At 50.3% G+C, this 20046-nt stretch overlaps 2 protein-coding genes across 5 annotated transcripts in view; both read right to left on the reverse strand.

Annotated features, from left to right (window-relative positions):
* LOC144929619 (molybdate-anion transporter-like) overlaps positions 1–10742 on the reverse strand; it is a 42839-nt gene extending 32097 nt beyond the window's left edge. The window contains exons 1-3 of one of the 4 annotated variants that reach the window (XM_078849726.1): positions 10615–10638; positions 8105–8234; positions 5093–7070 (exon numbers count right to left, since the gene is read on the reverse strand). In XM_078849726.1, the coding sequence (XP_078705852.1) occupies positions 5664–7022 (1359 nt within the window). In that variant the 5' untranslated portion in view covers positions 7023–7070; positions 8105–8234; positions 10615–10638 and the 3' untranslated portion in view covers positions 5093–5663. Of the gene's footprint in view, positions 1–5092; positions 7071–8104; positions 9405–10614 lie in introns of those variants that run through there. The other 3 variants (XM_078849724.1, XM_078849725.1, XM_078849723.1) reach the window with 3 other exon arrangements.
* Positions 10743–15106: 4364 nt separating this feature from the next.
* LOC144929620 (nuclear receptor subfamily 1 group D member 2-like) overlaps positions 15107–20046 on the reverse strand; it is a 29321-nt gene continuing 24381 nt past the window's right edge. The window contains exons 6-8 of the mRNA XM_078849727.1: positions 19680–19865; positions 17749–17959; positions 15107–17100 (exon numbers count right to left, since the gene is read on the reverse strand). Coding sequence (XP_078705853.1) covers positions 16904–17100; positions 17749–17959; positions 19680–19865 — 594 coding nt within the window. The 3' untranslated portion in view covers positions 15107–16903. The remainder of the gene's footprint in view (positions 17101–17748; positions 17960–19679; positions 19866–20046) is intronic.

A 20046-nucleotide genomic window follows, 5' to 3' on the forward strand; every position in this document is an offset into this window, starting at 1 on the left:
GCCTGGAGGCACACATAGCAGTTATGCTGAGGATCTGCAACAATATGCTGCGGAGTCAGACTGCCTGAAACTAAACAAGGCCAAACAGGGCAGATATGGAAGAACAATGCTGAATAAAGCAGCTTTATGTATAGTTTAACAAATGATACAGAGAATCAGGGAACTAGCTGGGAACTGGATTGGCTGGCTGGATACTTGGGGCAGCTTGCTATTGGATAAGTATGCTGGGAAAGGTTTCAGAGTAACAGCCGTGTTAGTCTGTATTCGCAAAAAGAAAAGGAGTACTTGTGGCACCTTAGAGACTAACCAATTTATTTGAGCATGAGCTTTCGTGAGCTACAGCTCACTTCATCGGATGCTGGGAAAAAGGATGTATAAAAGCCTGTGTAACTTCCTGCTCTGGGTACAGGATTTGAGATTCAAATCTCCCTGTACCTTTTTGAAGCTTCAAATCAACTTTTCTGCTTCTCCACCCCGTTGTGATTATTGGGTGTAGCACACCGGGTAACGAACCAACTTCAGCTGTTGTTTAGCCTCTTGGCACTGGGTGCCAGCAACAAATCTGTGAGTGGAAATACCTTAAATCTCTAGCTGCAGGCCAGTGCAGCTGCCTTTCGCACTCATTTTGCCTATCTACGTTATGGATGCTATTGTGGTCTGGGAGGGCAAGGCTGGCCTAAGGATAAAGTAGACTGGTGCTGCTTTAAGCCCGACTGCTGCTACAGTAAAGCAGAGCAAGCAGGCTATAAGCCCAAGATAGAGAGCTATAACTGGGAATGTGAAGACAATGCTGCTGTGTGTGATTCACTAGAAGACAAATGCCAAACAATAGCGTGTGAATGTGACCGCAAAGCTGCCAAGTGTTTGGCTAAAGCCCCTTATTACCCAGGGTACATTTTCTGGCCAGATTTTGTGTGTGGAGATAATCACCCAAAGTGTAAGTTTTAGTGAGACAGGAGGACACTACTCTAATATTTATAAAAATCTGTATGTGTTTTTGAATTTTAAAAAATGAAAATTTCTCCTATCAAAAAAAAAAAAAAAAAAAAAAGACTTTCTGTAATCTACCTGTGACAATATCTAGGGTGAGAAATTACATTTTGTAACCTGTTTCTTAAGTATATTGAGCTTAGCTTGTGTATTTAATTTTATTTGCTCAGTAATCTGTTTTGTTCTGTCTGTTAACTCTTATAGTCACTTCAAATTCACCTTTTGTAGTTAAAAAACATATTTCTTGTTTATAATATAACCCCGGTTGTACAAGTCACAATTGCGGGATGGGGTAAGAGGTTGTGCACACCTTCATCCATATTGAGGGAGGAGGCAGATTTAATAGTATATCTTTGGGTCTGCACCCCAAAGAGGTGGACACTTGAGTGCTGGGGACAAGTCCCTTAAGCTAAGCCTTCACAGAACTGATCTCAGTGTCTGTTTCGTTCTTCAGTTTGGTGTGGCCCTTCCTGTGTGTGTGCTGGAGGAGACTTAATAGAATAGCATGGCTCAGCAAGACAGGTAAAAAGGGTATCCAGGCTGGCATAATAGACAGGCTCAGTGGTATCTCAGCTCATCAGATGGCATCCTAAGCGGGACAACCTCTCACATAGACATACATATCTATAACTCAGTAAAAAGGTGATACAAACACATAAATGAGAGTATCATATTTGGCAAAGTATAACATTTTTGCAGATCTCTTACATGGCATATCTGCCACAACTCATTGCAATTTTACAATATTAATATTCATAATATCCTAAAGTGTCCCCCAGATTCCATACAGCATCAAACCCATCATTTTCTTTCCTATTTGAGAGCTAAACCATTCAGAATGGCAACATTTTAAACTGTATTGGGAGGGTGGGCAGAGCTCATGAGGATGTTATTATATGAGATCTGTTTGCATCATCACTCCGATCACTGTGTTTGCCTGGATTAACCCTTTCCCCCATTATCCATATGTCTTAACTTTTTACATTGTGATTGTGAATTCTTAGGGGCAGGAACTGTCTTCTGATATGTTTGACCATCTGCTAACATAATGGGGCCTCAGTCCTGAAGCGCTCCCATAATACAAACAGTAACAACAACATTGACTGGAAAAAGAAAAGGAGGACTTGTGGCACCTTCGAGACTAACCAATTTATTAGAGCATAAGCTTTCGTGAGCTACAGATGCATCCAATGAAGTGAGCTGTAGCTCACAAAAGCTTATGCTCTAATAAATTTGTTAGCCTCTAAGGTGCCACAAGTCCTCCTTTTCTTTTTACGGATACAGACTAACACAGCAGCTACTCTGAAACCAACATTGACTGGAGGGGTGTTGTGCATTTGACAGCCCTTTGTGAGTCAGTTTCACTCCTCCCTCTGAAAAGTCAATTTCCTTCTTGTTTGTGTGCAGCAAAGCAGCAGAAAGAAAGCATATTTTCAAAGACCGAGAGAGTGAGCATGTAAAACTATAACAATTACCAGGGAGACATAAGGACTAATGTAGAATCCAGTGCCAACTTTCAGAGTTTTATCATGAGTCTCACAATATTTGGCGTAGGTAGTGTCTACACTGAAGTGTACAGTGGGAATACAGCGAGGTGCCTTGATTTTTCAAAGTGCTCAGTATCCAGATGCTACTGCAATGGGAAAGGATGAACACTGCTGAGTTTTGTAGAAAATCTGGCCCTCTGAGAACCAGGAAGCGAAGCTGACTTTTCCCCGAGTGGTCATGCTAGGTAAAGTGCAGAAACTAAACACAGAACATCAAAAGTGTCAAGTGGTTTGGATTTCTAAAATTCTCCACTTTTAAAATAATCTACGGTGGTGGTGGTAACATAACTAACAGCATTAGCTGGTTTACAACCCTGCCAGATCCCCATGTTGCACACCCACAATACAAAGTAAGTTTCTGGCCCCCCGATTACAGTGAAAAGCCTGAAAGTGTGACCCCAGTGTGACCTAAAAGCTCAGAAACCCAGAAAGCAAATGAAAAGGACACAAAATGTATTATTTTTAAATCTCAAGATTTTTAAGCCAGTCATAGTTTTTGGGGGCCTACCTCATGATTTTTGAATACTTGTGGTCACCACCACTGACTAGCCAGGATGTTCATACCCAGCAACCAAAAAGAAGGAGTTTTCACTCAGCTCTTGGCAGGGAAGCAGAGCAAAGGCCCCAGCTCAAGAACAATGGCCCAGAAGGCGTCTGGTGGCGGGCATTAGGGCTGAGATGGAGAGAGCTCTCCCTTGGAACTGACAAAGAGGAGAGAGCCAAAATGGAGTCCGCAGCAGCTGGTCCGTGTGGCACGCTGGCTTGGCCAGAATGGACTCCATTTTAACCTTTCTTTCTCTCTCTTAACCTAGGGACTTCCTGAAGCCGTGTTCCAGGTGACTAACAAACCCTGCTCTGTTCTGAAAAGGCTGCCTGGCGTCACTGCAAGTCCTTGCCGAGGTGCTTTGGTCCCTGAAGAGTGGCCAAGTCTCTGAGGGGGAGTCTACGTCATTCTTGCTGGGCAGAGGTCATAGTGTGAAGCAAGGGAGCTGGAGCCCCGGGGCTCAGTCGCAGAGGTGTTGAGGCCCCATGGCCGATCCTTAAGGAAGAATGGGACCCCTTGGGGGTCTGGCCAACTCAAGCGGCTCCTCCAAGGGACTGTTTAAACATTGGAGTGTAGCATAGCTCCTGGGGATCCAGGACACGTCCCAATCCCCCTGGGAGGCAGGGCAGAGCTCTTATCCCCATTCTACATGTTGGCAACTGTGGAACAGAGTGACTAAGAGTTGCCCAAGCTCACACAGGGCATCTGTGGCATAGCAGGGACCTGAACTCGGGTCTCAAGTGCCAGGCTATTGTCCTAACCATCCTTCCCCTTCATCCTACAGGGGTTGCCTTCAGAGGCAGGGGGGCACTGAAGAAGAGCGCATGCTGAGGCATCCCAGTAGGGGGAGTTGCAATGGGAGTTCCACAGTATGCATCCGATGAAGTGAGCTGCGGCTCACGAAAGCTTATGCTCAAATAAATTGGTTAGTCTCTAAGGTGCCACAAGTACTCCTTTTCTTTTTGCAAATTATCAAGAGTCATTCTGTACACAGCACTTCAGAGCATTAACTTGTCACTCACCATGAAACAGGAAGGGGGCGCTCTCTATAGGGGAATGCAAGCTGCTGGAGCAAGGCTTCAAGTTTTTACTCTTTATAGACCCAAGACTTCAGGGCCCCTTTAACGAAGATGGACCAGCATGCTGCACCCTTAAGGCCCTGCGTACATTCATGTTTCTGTAATCAATTTCTGACACTCTTCCAGTCCACTTACAAACATGGTAATTGGGGGTCCTGGCATCTTTCCCTCCCCCATATCCCCAACACAATCTCACCCCTGTTTACCTCCCTGCCAAAGCCTAGTTGCATTAGTGCATTCAGGGAATAGCTGGGCATCTATCCCAAACTAATGTAGAAGGGGTAGAGTGCCCAGAGGATGGGCAAAAAGCAGCACCAGCAACCCGCGGGGCAATGCACTCAGTGATGGAGGAGGACAGGCCAAACTAGTTTCACCTGAAACTACTGAACTGGATACAGGAAGACAAGTATATGCTTGCATGACTGGCAAGGGCAACTCACTGTTGTCAGCTGCCTTGGTTCCTAACCAAAGTATTAACCACATTCTGTGGGAATGCAGCCATGTTTAGAGACAATCATGCCACCAAACTAGTCATAAACTCTGTTCTAAAATGTGGCGTGATCAGGATTCCAGATTGGGCTTGAGGTTGCAGTTGCTGAGAGGAATCCTCTATTCAATATTCATGCGGGGCAGAGAGCCAGATGCTTCCTGAACCAGGTACTCCATGACAGCCAGCCACACACAGAGCTCAGGCATTAGCAAACTCAGTTCTCAATTCCTGTCTAACAGAGTGTTGGGAAAGGGGGGTTAACATCTGCCTGAATTTAAATCCTAATCAATAGCAGCCCCCACAGAGCCATCTCCTGGCCCCAACAAATCCAAGTGAAGCGAAGGCGGATCTGCAGCCCTTGAACCAACAACCGTAAGAATAATTAAATTTCCATGCACGGTGAAAGACTTCAGGACACAAAGGAATAAAACCACAGGAGATGTTTTCTCCAAGGAAAGAGTTTTATTTCTTTTTTATTTAAAAAAAAATAATAGAGTGAAGGGGTTTGGAGTTTGGCTCATGCAGTAACTGGGGTCAATACCTCCAACATGTGAAGAGAGTCTCTTTCCTTGTTCTCCCCCCAGCAAAAGCTAGGGGCCAAGCAGCTGTGATATGTGCTCCCACCGCCTGGCCTCTCCCCGCCACCTCCAAACATGGCAGCTACAGAACTGAGGATGCGGGGAGCTCCCAGAGTTTGAAGGCCCGGGTTAGGAAGTTTTGGACGCAGGCACTCCAGGGTGGGAAGGAACAAACTATGCTTGCTGGGCGCTCACGAGGCTGCTTGTGATTTATACAAATTTTGTTTGAAACAAAACGTTTTTCCAAGTGAAAGTTAGAACATACCGGACCGGCCCCAACACCCAAAGACCAGTCCTCAGAGCAACTGTCTTTTCTACAGAGTCTCTCTCACTTAGAGTCCTCTCCTCTAGCCCAGAGTCTTGGTATTCAAAGTATTAAGCTTTTGGAGACTTTACCAACGGGGGGGGGGGGTGCCAGTCGTGCCAGGCATGTGATCAGAGCTCCGGGGAGGACAGCTCATTCTGCACCTGCGGGCTAGGCACCTTGAGCTCTGCGTTGTTCCGGACCACGGTGAAGAGGCTAACGACGGCCAACAACGCCATCACCATCATCACAGAGCATATGGTGAACATGTTCCTGGTACCTGTCTTGTAGTCGCTGTCATGGAGGATAAGCATGCCAAGGCAAGCCAGCAGGTTCAGGGGGATTCGGAACCAGTTCATCACGCCCACCTGGTCCTTCTCTGGGATCACCTTCCGCCGGAGGAAGCCCATGGCAGGGAAATACAGCCCACAGGAGAGTTCAATCAGCAAAAAGGCCAGGAAGGACTCAGAAGGGTTCTCCTGCCCAGGGTTGGTGGAGAAAGTCAGCATGAAGAGGGAGAAGAATACCATCAAGACAGAAAGAGAGAGGATGTGCATGGGCTGGAGGTGGTACCTCTTGGATGTGGCAATACGGTACAGCGATGACCCCACCATGCTGGCAGCCATGAAGCTGGAGAAGACAATGCCCAGAGGTGGGTTGTGGGGATCCAGGACGGGTGTCCAGAGGAAGATGAAGATATAGATGACACTTTCAAACAAGGCCTGGATAGTGCCCAAGAGCAGGACACGCCGGTCAGACAGCAGACACTTCAAACCATCGATGCAAGTCTTGGACAGTGCCCGCTTCTTGCCATAGTTCTCATCCCAGTTCTTCATGGCAAAGATGCCTGTCAGCATGAGGAAGGGGATGGAGACCATGAATGGGGCCACGGGGCCCAAGCCCAGCCACTCAGCGAAGAAGTTGGCTGTCACCCCCGCTCCGATCGCAATGACGTTGTTCCAGAAGGCGGCCCTCGAAAAGGTGGCCGGGACCCACTCTGCCGGGAAGTCATGCCGTTCCATATGCTCATGCACATACCACGCCTCGAAGGCGGAGAACAGCAGGGCCGTGGACAACCCCCCTAATACCCTCCCCACTACCAGCACAAAGTAATCCCAGGACAGCTTGGTGAGGCAGCAGACCGAGTAGGTCAGGGAGAAGAGGATGCAGGATTTCTTGCGACCCAGCCAGTCAACCAAGGAGGTGGAGACCAGTCCAAAGAGCACACTGGAGGCAAAGCCGCAGACATAAATGATGGCGATCTGGCCCTCCAGGAAGTGATAGTGCTGGTAGAGTTTATAGAGGTAGGGGCCCTGTAGCCAGTCAGCCGCCAGAGCCAGGAAATACACTTGGTAGTAGTCCAGCTGGAACCGCAGGAAGACAGGGTTGGTACAGGCGCTGACAGTGAGCTTGGCGCGGCAGGCAGAGAACTCCAAACCCAGGCATATTGCCAGCAGGACAGCAAAGGCGACATATGCAGTGAGTAGCATGGTGCCTCAAAACATCATGTGCATCCCCTGGGGTCTACTCCAAAGCACCTGAGAGAAGAGAAGAACTTGCAGTGAGACACAGATGGGAGAGCCACCTTTCCTGAATTTATGACAGCCAGCAGGGGCCGCAGCCCCGAGCACATAGCAGTTTGTGACGCCTTGCACTGCTGTCAAACTGGCTTTGCTTGGAGATTAACCTCAGGCTCCCATGCACATACCCTGTGGGATGCTCTCTCCTTCCTAGAGCGCTCTGGCCCTTCTGTTCTTAGCTGGGCATGCGGCCTCCCTCTGAAACTTTCCACTTGACCCCCAAGTCCCACAGATGAGGCATATGATTGGAAGTGCAGCCAGGAAATGTTCATTCAGGGTGGCCCAAGGGGAGGGGAAGAAGTGTATAATTAGAAGTTGATGCTAAGGAAAGGGAAACTTGGGCTGAGAATTAGGGAAACCTTTCTGGGACTGAGATCTCTCAGGCTGTGGAAGAGTCTCCCCAAGGGAAGTATCGGAAGCCCCATTAGTTAGGATGTTTAGAACTGGACAGGATAAAATACCAGTGAATACATTGCAGGGAGCTATCCTGCATGAGCCAAGGGTTGAGAGATATTGACTAGATGATTTAGGCTTTTAGACCATCCTATAGGGGTAATTCCTAGGATTCCCTCCAGCTGTTTCATCTGCCTCCCTCTAACCCCATATTTGCAAATTTTCAAAACCTGAATCATCAGCTGAACTTGCTGCATTCTTCCATCCCTCTCTTGATAAGGGACCTCAAATCCCAACAGCAGTTCAGATCTCTCTGATTTAAGTTAAGTGACTTGCCCAAGGTCACACAGGAAGTCTGTGTCTGAGCTGGAATTGAAGCCAGGTCTCCTGAATCCCAGTCCAATGGCCTGACCACAGTAAATCATCCTTCTCACCCTGTGTGATAAAGACCTTCCTGCCATCATACCCCTAGGGTTTAACCTCAACTAGCAACAACACTGACTCCAACTCATCCTTATCGACACTGACCACAAAGTCATGGGACGTATGCTGTCAGCTAACTTGACTCTACATAATTATGTAGAAACACAATAACATACGGTAGTGAAGACAAGGCCACAGATGGTGCAACTGGTTTCATGATCTTTGATACTTCTTCACTGTGAATGGATGTAAAGGTTTTGGTACCAACAGACTGTTGGACAGAGTAGCTAATGCCACAAATCAATGCTAGAAAAAAAAAAACACATCCTGTTTTCCTACCCTCAAGTCATAGGGGAGGATAACAGTTACAATGAAAAGAGGAAAAAAAAAAAAAAAGAAAAAAGCATGTGATCTGCTGTGTGATATTTGTAGCTCTCTGGCTGTGTTCCTGAAAGAAAGATCCACTGGGGACACTTGAATCAGAGATTTTAACTTCCATCTTGGCACATGTTTTTAAAGAAAAATTACAAAAAGACATGCCACCAGTTTCACAGCCAAACTTCACAGTGATTACCATAGAATGGCTTCCTTTAGGTCTCCTGTAAATTACAAGATTGCCAGAAAGTGCCTGGAACCATCCCCTCCTTTAATCTGGGTATGGCACAATAAAGCCTCCCCTTGCATCTGTGTCCTCCTTCACATCATTCTAAACCGCGCTTCAAGTGTTCTTGTTGAGTTTCTTTGTAGCTCTACCTTTTAAAGAGACTCTATTTCTTTTTGGTAAAGCAACGGTGAAAGGTGTCAGACTGAACACTCTGGAGGCAAAAGTCCTGTTTAGTCATAGAGGGAGAACAGCGTAGGCTGGGGCACAGCCAGCATCACCCGCATTCCCCTGCCCCATGCCTCCAACCTGACCTGAAGGGATTCGTTTGTTCAAGGAGTGAAAGAGCAGGTTAGCCTATATACTCTGTTCAATTTTAAGCCTATGGGCTGAGACCTGCAACTTGTGATGATGACGTCTGTGCTCTGGTCTGAGAGCCTCCTGCAAATTAATACAGGACATCAAAACTTTCCTCTCACCAACACTCTCCCACCTGAGCTCAAAGATAAGCCAGAGGACAGATCAAATGTGAAAGAGCTCGAGATTGCTCTTAGTACAGTTGCTAGGGGCCAGTGTGTTCAGTAACCATCACCACATTGGGCAAACTGGACAGTCTCCACGTAAAAGAATAAATGGACACAAATCAGATGTCAAGAATTATAACATTCATAAACCAGTCGGAGAACACTTCAATCTCTCTGGTCACTCAATTTCTGATCTCAAAGTGACTATCCTTCAACAAAAAAAGTTTGAAAACAGACTCCAAAGAGAGACTGCTGAATTGGAATTAATTTGCAAATTGGATACAATTAACTTAGGCTTGAATAGAGACTGGGAGTGGTTGAGTCATTATATTAAGTAATGACAGGTTTCAGAGTAACAGCTGCGTAAGTCTGTATTCGCAAAAAGAAAAGGAGTATTTGTGGCACCTTAGAGACTAACCAATTTATCTGAGCATATGCTCAGATTGGTTAGTCTCTAAGGTGCCACAAGTACTCCTTTTCTTTATACTAAGTAAAACTATTTCCCCTTGTTTATTCCTCCCCCCCCCCCCACTGTTCCTCAGACATTCTTGTTAACTCCTGGAAATGGCCCACCTTGATTATCACTTCAAAAGGTTTTCTCAACCACCCACCCCACTCTCCTGCTGGTAAGAGCTCATCTTAAGTGATCACTCTCCTTACAATGTGTAATTTTTCATGGTCTGTGTGTATATAAAATCTCCTCACTGTACTTCCCACTGAATGCATCCGATGAAGTGAGCTGTAGCTCACGAAAGCTCATGCTCAAATAAATTGGTTAGTCTCTAAGGTGCCACAAGTCCTCCTTTTCTTTTTGCGAATACAGGCTAACATGGCTGCTACTCTGAAACCATCACCACATTGACTCCTGCGCTCTGAAGAAACTCACTAGCATAGAAACAGTCTGCTGAAAACATGGTCAAAGTGGCAAGAGCAGCCCTGTTAGCGGCAGGAAACATTTTAACAGAAGAGAGCACTTTATACGTGGGCTTGGGAAGGGAGAGGAGGAGTCACCACAGCATCTCCCCACGCCTCCCTGGGAAAAGGGCAAAGCTGAGCAGGGCAACCATGTGGAGTTATAGCCTCAACCTCATCAAGAGCACTTGGGGGCCACAGCCCCCATTGGCAGGCAGCTCCACCCAGCTCAGAGGGATCCCCCCAAGACGCCTCCCATTCCCACCCCTTCACTCACAGCCCCCCAGGCTCTCCCACAAGGATTTGCCTCTCAGAACCCGCAACTAACTCTCCGTTCCCACACAAAAAGTATCCCCCAGCTTCGCTCCCTCTCGAGTCCCCCACTCCCCCAAAGCCTGAGCCTCCCTCTCCCCTGAGAGCTCTCCCTCGAGTCTCCCCACAGAGCCCGCACTCCTCCCAGAGCCCCCTCCAGCCCCTCCCTCCCAGAGCCCCCCTCCTCGCAGCCTCCCCTTCCAGCCCCTCCCTCCCAGAGCCTCCCCCTCCTTCCCTTAGCCCCCCTCCTCCCAGAGCCCCCTCCCTCTCAGCCCCCCGGCCAGCCCCCCCCCCTCCCCAGTTTCCCCAGCGTTCAGCTCCCCGCTCAGCCCCTCACCTTCCCCGCTCGCTCGGGGGCGGGGGGGGGGGGCTTCTCGCCAGCGCCCGCCCGCCTCATTGACACGCAACCCGACCCGCTTCCGCGACACCCCGCCGGCCCCCGTCCGAGGCAGCCCAGGGCGCCGCCATGCTGGAGAAGGGGTCACGTGATGGGGGAGCCGCTTTGGCCCCGCCCACAGGGCGAGCGTTGCAGGGGGGCGGGTGGCTAGGCCGCTCGTGCTGCTTTCGCACCTTCTCCGTGACCTCTCCCCCCTCCCCCGGAGGGCCTGAGTCGCGGGTGTTGGGCACATGAGGCCGGCCCAGCGTTGCCATGGTGCTGATGCGTGACGTCCTACCGTTGCCACGGTGATGGCTCATGACATCCTCGCGTCGCCGGGGTGACGGCGCATGACGTCGGAGTGCTGCTGGTGCGTGACATCAGCGCGTGGCCCGCTCCCAACGCGGCCACAGGACCCTGGGGGCGGGGGGCAAAGGGGGTGCAGGGTCACGTGGACGCCGACGTGGGGTGACCTGGCCCGGCGGGGACCCCCTCAAAATGTGGCCGCGGTGCTGCAGCTCGGCGAAGTGGCAGGGCGGGGAGGCCCCAAAATGCCAGTGTGGGGCATGTAATGGCTGGCGGGGGGGGCAAAGCACCACCTCCCCCGTCACAGCCTCCTGGAGTCATGGCGTCACCCCAGCCGCGCGTCGCAACAAGGCCGGCGTCGTGTCAGCAGGAAGCTCCGCCAGAGCCTGCTCCCCTTTTGTCTGGCTGAGGTGCTTCCACGGCTCCCATTCCCGCAGCGTTGGAGCGCATCGCAACCATTACGGGGTTTATCTTCACAACCCCACCCCGCCCCCGCATGAGGTTGAGAAGCATTATTACCCCCATTTTAAAGAGGGGACCCTGCGGCGCAGAGAGGCTAAAGACCTGTACAGTTCTACCTCCGCTTGCCGCGCAGTACGTGGTCACGGAGACAAGCTCGGTGTGGGTTGCCCAAGGTCGCACAGGAAGCCAGCGAGTGACACAGCCAGAACTTGAACCTGAATCACCAGGGCTGGTGCCATAACCACCACTGGACCTCATCACTTATCCTTTGCCTTCCCCAGCCTACCACCAGGCCTGCCCCTTGCTCTTCCTGGGGCTGACGTCATCTTTTCCACAGCGCTCCCAGCCCCTGCTAGCCCAGTGTTGCAGAGATCAGGATCCCTGTATGACCCCAGAGCTTCACCCAGCACTTATGTAAAGAAATAGATTTGAAAAATGTAGCTCAAATAATGTCCCATCAATTCCTTTCCCTTGGGAGTAGCACAGGCTCCTCGGATCCAAACAGCTTGGCCTTGATGCAGACTGTGAACATCGAACGCAGTGGCCCACCATCCCTGCTCAGCTGTGCTGCTGGACCATACAGTGTCTTTCCTCTTTATTCTTCGGAAGTGCTTTCCCCCCAGCACAGCCCCATTCGGCTGCTGGGTGCCAGGGCACTGGTCTCCAGCTCCGTCGGGGCTGCCTGTCTCTTTGCCCTGGGGTCAAATGCTGCATGCCAAAGGGCGGGTGTGGCATCATGCTCCAGCATTTGGTGCCAGGAAATGAGATGTCATTAAGAATCACAAGAAATGGGAGGGAGCAGCCCATTTTAGTATGTGGGCAGCAGTGGCACGCAAAACTGGGCTAAAACCTGCTAAAGAGATTAAGGGGCATGTTTCCAGGGAACAGAGGCTCTGTGCATGCCTCGTTATGAGCCTGGATTTGCCCAGTTAACCTAGATGTACACCACTGTGAGAGCAGAATTTGGCTCTGTGTGTCAGTGGCTCTATTGTTGTTGCTGTGTTTGTCTGCAAGGTGGGCTCCAGATAGTCACTTTCTGGGCAACAATCACAGCTGAGCAGATGTTCCCAAACCAGCTGTTTTCCTCCTCAGCAGAATGATCCCTGATGCTACAGTAGAACAGTGAAGGTTTCAGGCTTTTGGAACTGGGGGTCCCAGACTGGGTGTTGGACAAGGAGACTGCAGAGCGGGAGGGTTGGATCCTCTACTGATCGGCATGGGAGGTGCGGGCCTGGCAATGGAGAGGTAACAAGGTGTATTTCACCACCCTTGTGCCTCCGGGATTCCAGCTTGCAAAGGAGGGTGGCCAACACCAGTCCTGGATTGCGTCTGCACTAGGAGTATTCCCATCCTGGAACCAAAGCCACAAAGGTGAGGTCAGAAGAAGGGATTGCCATTGGTACCCCCTCCCTCAAAATTCAGAGGGATCCAGCTTTGAGGCTCTGGTTTTGACCCATCTCTGCTCCTGATTCTGTTCACACGAACACTGGTTTGATACTAGGGTAACCCCACTGACTTCATGGCAATGTTACCAACTCTTGTGAGTTGGAGAGTTTTCTTGAAGTCCCAGCTCCTGAAGTCATGCAAATACAAGAGAATCTCAGCCTTCATTTAAAAAAAAAGTAAGTTTCTGTCATCATAAATTCTGCATATATGTTAGGGACAAAATATACCCTTGTCTCACACCCCACCCAGTGGAAAACCTGCTGGTTGCTCTTTGGCCTGTTTGGTGATAGAGACTTGTGATGAGTTCAGTGAGAGGCTTTGGAATCCCCATGTCTGCCAGTATCCTCCAAAGATGGGGGTGTGGGACAATATCTAACACTTTTGGGGCGTCAGTGAAACACATGATTAATGGATGAATGCACTCTGCATTTTTCAATGATGTGACAGATATTTACGATTTGGTCACATGTGTCTCGGCCTTCTCTGGAACCAACTTGTTGGGGTGGTAGTTTTGCTTCTATCCTTCATTTCGTGCGATGCTGGATTACATTGAGCAGAGCTTTGCTCGCATGCGATGTGAGGATCGTACGATAGTTACTTCACTCTGTTATTTCTCCCTACTTTGGTAAAGGCAGAAAAGGTCCCTTCAGCCAGTCCTCTGGTCAATCTCTAGTCACCCCCTACATCTTTACAGATTTACCATGTAAGATCAATAACTGAGGCTGGCTTGCTCAGCTGTGGCCTCCCTTAAGAAAATATGGAAAAACTGTTACATCTCGAAATGTGGGAAGGTGCAACTGGCGAAAAGTCTAATTTTTTCAGAGTAATTTCTGGATGTGAATCATGGGAAGTTAATGCTGCTGGCCAGAAGACAACTGAAGCTTTTGAAATGTGCTGGCAAAGACTTTTGCATATGTCCTGGACGAAAAAAGAAGGGCAAATGCCTATGTTGGAAATATTATTGGAGAGAAGCAGACCCGGATGCCAGAAATCAACAGATGCAAACTTATGTGCTGTGGTCACCTGAGACATAGAGATGGGAATAACCTTGAGAAAATTATTATGGAAAGAACGGTGGAAGGTCATTGTAGTAGGGGACGACCAGGAGGTGATGGATGGATGGTGTGCAGAAGATCAGTGGAAGGTCAGCTATTGAGCACTCAAAGCTAGCGATGGATTGTGAAGGCTTTTAAAAATTTCAATAAATGGATGTACTAGCTTAGGTTTCTTTCCCTTGTGGCTGAGGAAAAAAGCTGGAAAACATGATCCCTGAAGGCTAAAACACCTGAAAGTAACTAAAGGATCCCCAAATTATTGTATTTTTAAAACCTCAGGAATTTTAAGCCAATTGCATGATTTTGGGAGGGCTGGACTCTTGATGCTCGAATGGTTGGGGGTTAGTCACAGTGACAGAGTTACGCCAGATTCACACTGCTGCACAATCAATTGCCTTTTCTTAAAATGGGGTTCACTCACTTCACCCTGTCCCCCTGGAACAGAGAGAGACGGAGCCCAAAAGTGAAGAATTGATGTGCTTAGATACCATGCCATGATTATGATATATGATTTAGGCTAGATCAGGAGTTCTCAAACTGGGGGTCGGGACCCCTCAGGGGGTTGCAAGGTTATTACATGGGCGGTCGCAAGTTGTCAGCCGCCAGCCCAAACCCTGCTTTGCATCCGGCATTTATAATGGTGTTAAATATATAAAAAAGTGTTTTTAATTTATAAGGGAGGGTCACACTCAGAGGCTTGGTATGTGAAAGGGGTCACCAGTACAAAAGTTTGAGAACTACTGGGCTAGCTAGCTAGATAGGAGGGGGTGCATGAGGATAGATAGCTGGATAGAGCTATCCAGCAGGTGGCTCTGTGGGCCAATCAGTAAGGGAATGAACAGAAGGGAGAAAAGAGAAATCATCCTGACAGAGTAAAATTGCATCCTAAACCAGATGATAATCTGAACGATGTCAGTGAATATCTGGAGTGACTCCAGATTTACACCTGTGTACATGGGAACATAATAAGGCCCTCATTAGTAAGGCATTCAGACCCTTAGCAGGTCATGTTTTCCCCAACCACGAGAGCTAGAAACTGAAAAATTGAAATTGCCATAGATTCCCACGACTCCAGGAGCTGGGGACTGGGGGCTATGGATGGACAGCACCTAGTGCAAGGGGGATCTGGTCTCGGCGAGGGGTGCACTTGGAAAAGCAACAATACCAAACTGTACACGCTCAGCTCAACGTTAAGCAAGTCTTTATTTTATTTATTGCACTTCAATATTAGACCAAAAATAAACCGTTTCTTTTCTTCCACTGCCAGGCACTAGGGCTTTTCACAGCCGTGCCCCAGGGGGGCATCCCTTTGCTGATATGCTCCGAGTTGGGATAGGGGATAGTTTATTTTTTTCTGTACATTTATATTTTTCAGAAAAGTGCAAAGTTTTGTTGCTTTTTTTAAAAAAAAAACAAACAAACAAAGAACAGAGCCCCAGGGCCAGGAGCTGAGGCGTGGCCCAGCTCCCCCTCTCCCTGCAGATGTTCTGAGCTCGGCAAAGAACCAAACACAAGCTATAAAGTGCTCCCTTCTGGTGTGCTAATTCCCTCTCCCCGCAGACCTTCAGGATCTGATATGTATCGAAATGCAAAGCTGGGGAGCTTTGGCCCCACTTCTGGTCCCCAGACTTGTCTCCATCTTATAACAGTCTAAAGTGCCACCTCCACAAAAACAGAGCCAGGCTCTTCTGCAATGGGGGAGCTGTCTAGTGGCTGGGGTGGGGAGAATGAGATTCAGGACGTTTGGGTTGTAATTGTGGCTCTGGGAGGGGAGTGGGGTCTACTGGTTAGACCATGGGGGTGGGGAACAGGAGCCAGTCTTCCTGGCTCGGGGACGGGGTCTAGTGGTTAGAGCAGATGTGGTGAGAGGCAGGACTCCCGAGTTCTGTTCCAGGCTCGGAGGGGAATCGTGGGAAGCCTGGCAGGGAGGGCTGTACGAAGCGCACTGCCCCGGACAGAGGAAAGAAGCAGAAGGGTTTCATTAACCTCCTCCTCACCAGGGCTGACTTAATCCCATCTCTTCTGGAATAGCCAAGGTGGAGAGACACCCCCAGGTTCCAGTGGGGGAGGAGTGGCGATTAAACCCTTTCTCCTACTTCAGTCACCTGCTTGCACTCAAGATCTGCCTCCTTCAACCTCTCCCATCTGAGAGACAGCGCCCCCACACAACCAGCACATCCCACACCTGTCCAGCCAAGCCATCACGCGTCAGCCTCTTCCGAAAACTCCCTGGAAGCCCTGACGGCGTGAGACGTGTTTAAAAAATACCAGCCAGGAAAACGCACAGCACAGGACGGGGGTGGGGGAGAGAACTGCCCCGGCCCCTCCCTGGCCGATGGAAATGGACCGGACGAGTGCTCCTACCATCCCTGACGAAAAGGCTCCTTGGATATCGTTTTCTGATCCAGTCTATCCTATACCGTCCACAGAGCACAGCTCCACAAGCCACCCATAGGAGAGGGCTGGTACGAATGGAGGGTGGAGGCGGAGAGGAATGAGCTAAAACAGCATGCACCCTAAGAAGGAACTAGATCTTCAAATGAAACTTGAGTGGGGTGAGCTGTCCCGTTCCCCCCCCCCCCCGAGATCTACCGATACGCAGTATGTACAACATATCCAGGCTCTTTATATATAGACTAGAACCTCAACACAATACAGAGCGAGAGTTCTATACACATATATACACTGTGTCTGTGTTGGTGCGGTCAGTTCGGACGCATGTTCTCTACGCTCTCCAGGCCTTGCTGTGCGGCACAGAGCGCCGTGCGGGAAGTGTGCTCTCTCCTCCTGAACCCGATCACCCCGGGTTGGGGGATGTGCGCTGGCAGAGCCCGGCTTTGACAGGCCACGTGCTGCCCTGCAACGCCAGAGCCCTCCTTCCTCGTCTTCGAAAGAGCTAAATGCAGCCCGAGGTGCTGGGTCCGGTGACTGTTCTTGATCCTTCTCCCCCTAGGCTCGGAGGGTGGGCGTCTCCGGTGGGCTTAAGGATCGATCCGGAAGGCCAGGAGCTTCTCCGAGTGCTGGTTGTTGAGGGTCCGCAGGTCGGGAAGGCGCAGGAGGAGTTTGGGGAAGAGGGTGGAATCGTCGGGATGCTTCTTCGTCACCAGAGTCCGCAGGGCCCGGATGAGGGTCTCCTGAAGAATTTCCACGGCATCCACATCTGAGATGCCAGAGCGATCTATGAACCAGATGAGTCATGACATTAAGACCCAACCTGCTTCAAAAAAAAGCAACTGGTCCCCGCTGCAGGGGAATCTCCCTCCATGATAGCGGTATAGGGTGTTTGACACACGCAACAGCTCACAAACTGCGAGGAGAGGCTTCCTAATGCTGAGATCTCAGCCTGGGGAAGAGTGTTCTGCGGGAAGGGATGGGACGTTTAAAACCAGGCTGGACAAAGTGGTGCCCAGTTAGGTCTTTTCCCACCTCTAACACCCACCGGCGGCGACCCTTCTGTCGAAACACTAGGAGAAGGCTTCCCTGGAAAGCTTTAGCCCAGGGAGCTGCCACAGTCAGTCCTGTTCAGTGGGGGGTCTGGAAGGTCCCAGGCGGGTTCAGCTCCATGTGCAACAGCATGCTGCATGCACTGGGGGTGCGATCCCTGAGGGACATGGGGGACTCCGGCTCCATCATTGTCCTTGCCCCCAGGGCCAAGCGTAGAGAACAGGCAGCAGGGCTTTTAGCAGTGGGCCAGCCTGCATAGTGCAGAACACCTGGCCCGATACACCCAGGGATGGGCTTTGCAGGGGGATTGTAGCTGACGTCACCTGTGTGGCTCTGCAAAGAGAGAGCCGGCATCAGAGATTCCCCCGGGGCGCGCACCCACCTGCTGAAACAAGGACGACAGCCATGAAGAGCGCCATCTCCTGGGCGTCCAGCCCGAGGGAGCCGAGCTTCTCGCTGAACTCGAACATGGCGTCCAGCAGGCAGCCCATGCCCATAGAGCGCAGGCTGCAGAGTGAGTAGGTCTCGCCGCTCAGGAACGTCACCACCTTCTCCTTGGGGTTGAAGAGGGAGGAGAACCGCACCATCAGCACCTGCGGGAGGGGAGGAGAAGGTCAGAGCTGAGCCTGCAGGGGGCGCTCTGACACAAGCACCACGGTGGGGGGCATCCAGATAATGTCCCCCGTGAGTGACCAGACAGTGTACAGGGTTTAGGAATCTGGGGGTGCCAAGGGTCCTCAGATGAGTTACATAATTATAAGCCTGGGTTGCCTGTGATAGCAGGGGACTGGACTCATTGACCCAGGAAGCCTTTCCCCTCCTATATTCCTATGACCTGGTCTCTTAGCTCAGGCAATGATAATCAGAATAGTACCTAGCCCTGGCCTAGAACTTGTCATCAGTAGCTCTCAAAGCAGGTCAGTATCATTATCCCTATCTTACAGATGGGGAAACTGAGGCACAGAGAGGGGAAACAGCCTGTCCTAAGCCCCAGTTCAGTGCTCTAGCCACTAGGTCTTTAGATGCAGGTAATGGATTCGATCCCCGACCCTGCCCTGGAGTAACTTCCTCCCTCTTGGGCTTCCCAGTGGGAGTCGAGGGTGCTGTACAAGCTGCCTGGGTGGAAAATTGAATAGCCCTGGCAGCTCTGAGGCTTGGGATGAGGGTGCTCCATGGTAGTAGGGTGGGTTTAGTGCCTGGGACATGGACATGGGTGGATGAACCTTCTCTACAGGTGCTGCCAGGCTACGGAAGTTTTATCTCAAGCTGTTTGGAGACACACGTCCTGGGTTTGATCCCCACAGACGAACTCACGAAGGGAACTCTGGAACCACTAGGACAGCAGTTTATCCCCCACCTGATGTTTCCCACATAAAACACAATATAACAGAATCTGTGCCCAGCATGTCATGGCCACATAGACAGCAGGGGCAGAACCCAGCTGAATCCTCCTGCTGCAAAAGCCCTGAGCTAGAGGAGAATCTCCCATGACAGTTAGCCATATGGGGGCTATGACACACAGGTCAGTAGTTCTGATTCCAGACAGCAGGGGGCGCACACGAAAAAAAAGAGGCCTTGCTCCCTCCAGCATAGAGGGACACACACATAGATTCCAAGGCCAGAAGGGATCATTGTGATCATCTAATCTGACCTCCTGGATAATCCAGGCCAGAGAATTTTCCCCAAATAATTCCTAGGGCAGATCTTTTAGAGAAACATCCAGTCTTGATTTTAAAATTGCCAGTGATGGAGAATCTACCATGATCTTTGGGAAATTGTTCCAATGGTTAATTACTCCCACCGTTAAAAATTTACACCTGATTTCCAGCCTAAACTTGTCTATAGCTTCAACTTCCAGCCATTGGCCGGTGTCAGACCTTTCTCTGCTAGACCGAAGAGCCCGCTACAAAATATCTGCTCCCCATGTCGGGACTTATTGACTGTAAAAGTTGTGCTGATAGTTAATTACACTCACATAAAAATCTGTGCTTTATTTCAAGTCATAATTTGTCTAGTTTAGGTCACAGTTTCTGGGTAACTGAGCCTGTGTTCCTCCTCCGGGGTCCCTCCTGGGCACCCACTTTCTGGTTCCCAGACATCACCAATCTTGGGGGGACCTGTGGTTCTCTCCCTGTGATGGGGTTTTATAGCCACCCAGCTCCCTGTGATATCCCCAGCAAGTCAGTGTGTCAGCTCAGGGTGAAGGGAAAAGACCAGACCCGACCCCGCAGGGGTCAAAGCTACAGGTTCAACCCGAGGCCACGCTCCAGGCAGGAGAGGCCCAGATTCAGGCTGGTGGGGCATCTGACTGACCTGGAAGGTGCCTGCTTTGAGGAGCATGACCTGGTCCTGTTGGCAGAGCGACTGGAAGCCTGGGATGCTCTTGGCGAACTCCACCACCTCCTTGACAGCAGGCGTGAAGCACTGGGAGAACTCCTCCCACACCTGCTGGCTGCTCTTGCTGTTGCTGCAGTATGGGCTGGCGTTCAAAGGGCATGCCTGGGTGGGGACAGCAAGGCAGGTCAGCAATGCAGGGAGGGACAAGAGGAGCACCAGCCTCCTAACCTGGGCAGGGTGGGCCTGGATTGGGACCCCAGAATGGAAACACACTGAAAACTTTGGGGATGGGGGAATCAGATCCAGATTGCGGGGGGCTCAGAGCCAGATTTGGGGGGAGCTG

The sequence above is a fragment of the Lepidochelys kempii genome, chromosome 20 (assembly GCF_965140285.1).
Source record: "Lepidochelys kempii isolate rLepKem1 chromosome 20, rLepKem1.hap1, whole genome shotgun sequence".
NCBI classification, from domain to species: Eukaryota; Metazoa; Chordata; order Testudines; family Cheloniidae; genus Lepidochelys; species Lepidochelys kempii.